Consider the following 2,833-nt stretch of genomic DNA (forward strand, 5'->3'; position numbering starts at 1 on the left):
ATTTTTGCAAAGTAGAGAGAGGACAGATATCTACTCCTGAACCTCCAGCGATCATTACCCCTTTTATGTAATATCCTTCGCATTTGATAGTCAGATGCAAAGCCTTATTGTGACCAGAACCTTCTGTGGGTAACTCATCATCAGTGAAAGTGATTCTATTTGCTTCAAATATTCTACGAACCATCCTTTCTATTTGACATACCGTAGTTTCCTTTGGGACGTATGCTTCATTCAACAACTTGATCAATGCCTGACAATGTTCTTTAGAATGTAGCAGAAGGGATAATAATGATATTTGAGCCGGGGTTTTCCTCAATTGATCGACAATGGAATAGTCTTGGGTTTGCATTTTCTTCAGAAATTTCTCAGCCTCTTCGTTTGTGACAGGTTTTTTCATTGGCCCTTGACTATCTTTAAACTGTTTTGGTCTCCTTAATTCTTCTGGAACATAGCATCTTCCCGATCGAGTCAAACCCCCTATTTCGTTTATTTCTTCCATGACCTCTTTTTCTTTGTACATCACCGTGGTTTTGTTGTAGTTTCATGGGATGGTTTTCAAGCTTGTTACTGGCTGCGTGTCTTATGACAGTTGGTTCTTTTATCTTTCTCATGTTGTTGTGCTGTTGGTCGAACCATGCGGGACCACTCAAAGCATATAGTTTTGGCCGATCTTGTGTTATTCCCTTTAGCTTTGCAGGAACATACAATACCATCTTTTCTGAATCTCGGGGTCTTATAATGGAACTCACTCTTTTCACGATCAGTGGTTCTCTTTGCATATACTTTAGTGCTTCACCCGGGTTTTACTTCAAGGCGCCTATTTCTATCATTGCTTGGCTTGTTGGCCTGCAGTCTCTATTGTTAAAAATCATCCCCACGATGTGTGTGTTACTGTGATTAGGAAGTGGATTGTCGGTGACACTCGGTGCTTCTTCTTTTTGTATTACGATTGCCTTGCTTTCGATTAACTTTTCAATGGCTCTCTTCAGACTCCAACAATTTTTGGTACTGTGACCTTGGACGTTGGAATGGTACTCACACCTTACATTAGGATCAAACCAACTTGCATTCGGATCCACTTTGAAAGGCAAAATAGGTTCAATCCATCCTAATTTGACCAATCTCCGCAACAGGATCGTATATGATTCTCCAATTGGGGTGAAGTTTTCCTTTGGCCTCTGTTCTCTTGTATAGTCTGCTGGAACATACGGATTACGAGGGTCTTATAAATTTGGCTGCCGTGGACGAAAACCTTGTGGCGCAGGTGCCCGCCATTATGGACGCTGAGGAGGTCGGGCATACGCTTGAGCATTAAGAACAGCAGGTTGAGGCGTATAATAATGTTGAGGAGGGCTGGGTTGTCCCCGTTGGACATGAACGTAAGGGGAGTTCCGCCCCCTTTGGGCATTGCTCGGCCCTGATGCCATCATAGATCCTTCCTCCTTCTTCTTCCGATTTCTGAAACTACCTGATCCACTCTGAATGGCTTGTGTAGTGGCCCTGAGGGCGGTTTGGCTCATGATTTTCCTGATTTGATGCTATTCTCCACCATTTCCCCAATTTTTATTGCTTCGGCGAAAGGTTTACCAACCGCGGCTAGTAAATGATGAAAATAATCGGACTCTTGAGTTTGGAGAAAAACGTCAATCAACTCCTGGTCCTTCAGTAGCGGCTTGACTCTAGATGCCTGTTCTCTCCATTTTATGGCAAACTCTCGAAAACTTTCAGATGGTTTTTTCTTTATATTAATGAGAGAAGTGCGGTCAGGGATAATATCGAGATTGTATTGAAATTGTTGTACAAAATCTTGAGCCATATCATCCCAAACATGCCAATGGGAGATGTCTTGATCGATAAACCATTCGGAGGCTATTCCCGTCAGACTTTCTCCGAAATAGGCCATAAGCAGCTCCCCTTTCCCTCCTGCTCCTCTAAGTTGATTGCAATACCTTTTTAAGTGGGCCACTGGGTCACCATGATCACTATTTTTGTCGAATTTTGGGGTCTTGAACCCTATTGGCAAATGAACATTAGGGAACATACACAGGTCATTGAAAGAGACGCTTTTGTGTCCTCCCAATCCTTGTATGTTTCTCATACTCTGCTCCAGACTCCTCACTTTTTTAGCTATCTCTTCTCGTTCTTCGTTCATAATAGCCTTCTCAATCACGATATGAGACTCAGGCTGATGAGTGGGCTGATATGAATTTACGGGTTTGAATGCAAATTCAGGAGGATAGACTTGATCATGATTTAGTTCGTAGATAGGCTTCTGTATCATTGATGGAGGATTTATATTAGTTGTCACGGCCGAAATAAAAAGTGGGTTGTTCGTGAATGATGGATTTGGAGGACGCATGGTGGATGTGCCAGTAGTGCTAGACACATTAGCGTATGGACCAAATCCGGGCGGATAAGGTGGATCGTCGACTTGGGCTTGAGTAGAACTGGGATGATTTGCATCTGAAAGGCTAGGAATTGAGGAAGGCGGGGCTTGTCCATTCGCCCAGGCCTGATACATTTCCGCAATTTGTTGCTTCAATAACCTATTCTCCTCCAAAGATGCGAACTCTCGTAGAACTAACTGATCTCGACCTTCTTCATTATCAGATTCTGTTCCATCTTTTCGAGTCATCTTCCTTTTTCCTTTATACCTTGTGTTGTACGGGTGAGAGGCCAGCTTAACCACGACCAACCACCTTACTCTCTCTCTCTTTGAAACAGAAACAAATATGTTAGGATTTAGAGCTTTTTTTTTAAAAAAAAATATATTCATAACTAACTCAAATGTCATGCACCTAAGTAATTTCCTTCCTGAAATGGACTTAGGAAA

At 42.4% G+C, this 2,833-nt stretch overlaps 1 protein-coding gene across 1 annotated transcript in view; it reads right to left on the reverse strand.

Moving 5' to 3' along the window:
* The window catches only part of LOC124891933, a gene marked incomplete at its 3' end in the record, with an annotated part of 851 nt that extends 352 nt beyond the window's left edge, over nt 1-499 (reverse strand). The window contains exon 1 of the mRNA XM_047403468.1: nt 104-499. Within this exon, the coding sequence (XP_047259424.1) occupies nt 104-499 (396 nt within the window). The remainder of the gene's footprint in view (nt 1-103) is intronic.
* Between the last annotated feature and the right edge of the window lie 2,334 nt (nt 500-2,833).

The sequence above is a fragment of the Capsicum annuum genome, unplaced genomic scaffold (genome assembly GCF_002878395.1).
Source record: "Capsicum annuum cultivar UCD-10X-F1 unplaced genomic scaffold, UCD10Xv1.1 ctg42511, whole genome shotgun sequence".
NCBI lineage: Eukaryota > Viridiplantae > Streptophyta > Magnoliopsida > Solanales > Solanaceae > Capsicum > Capsicum annuum.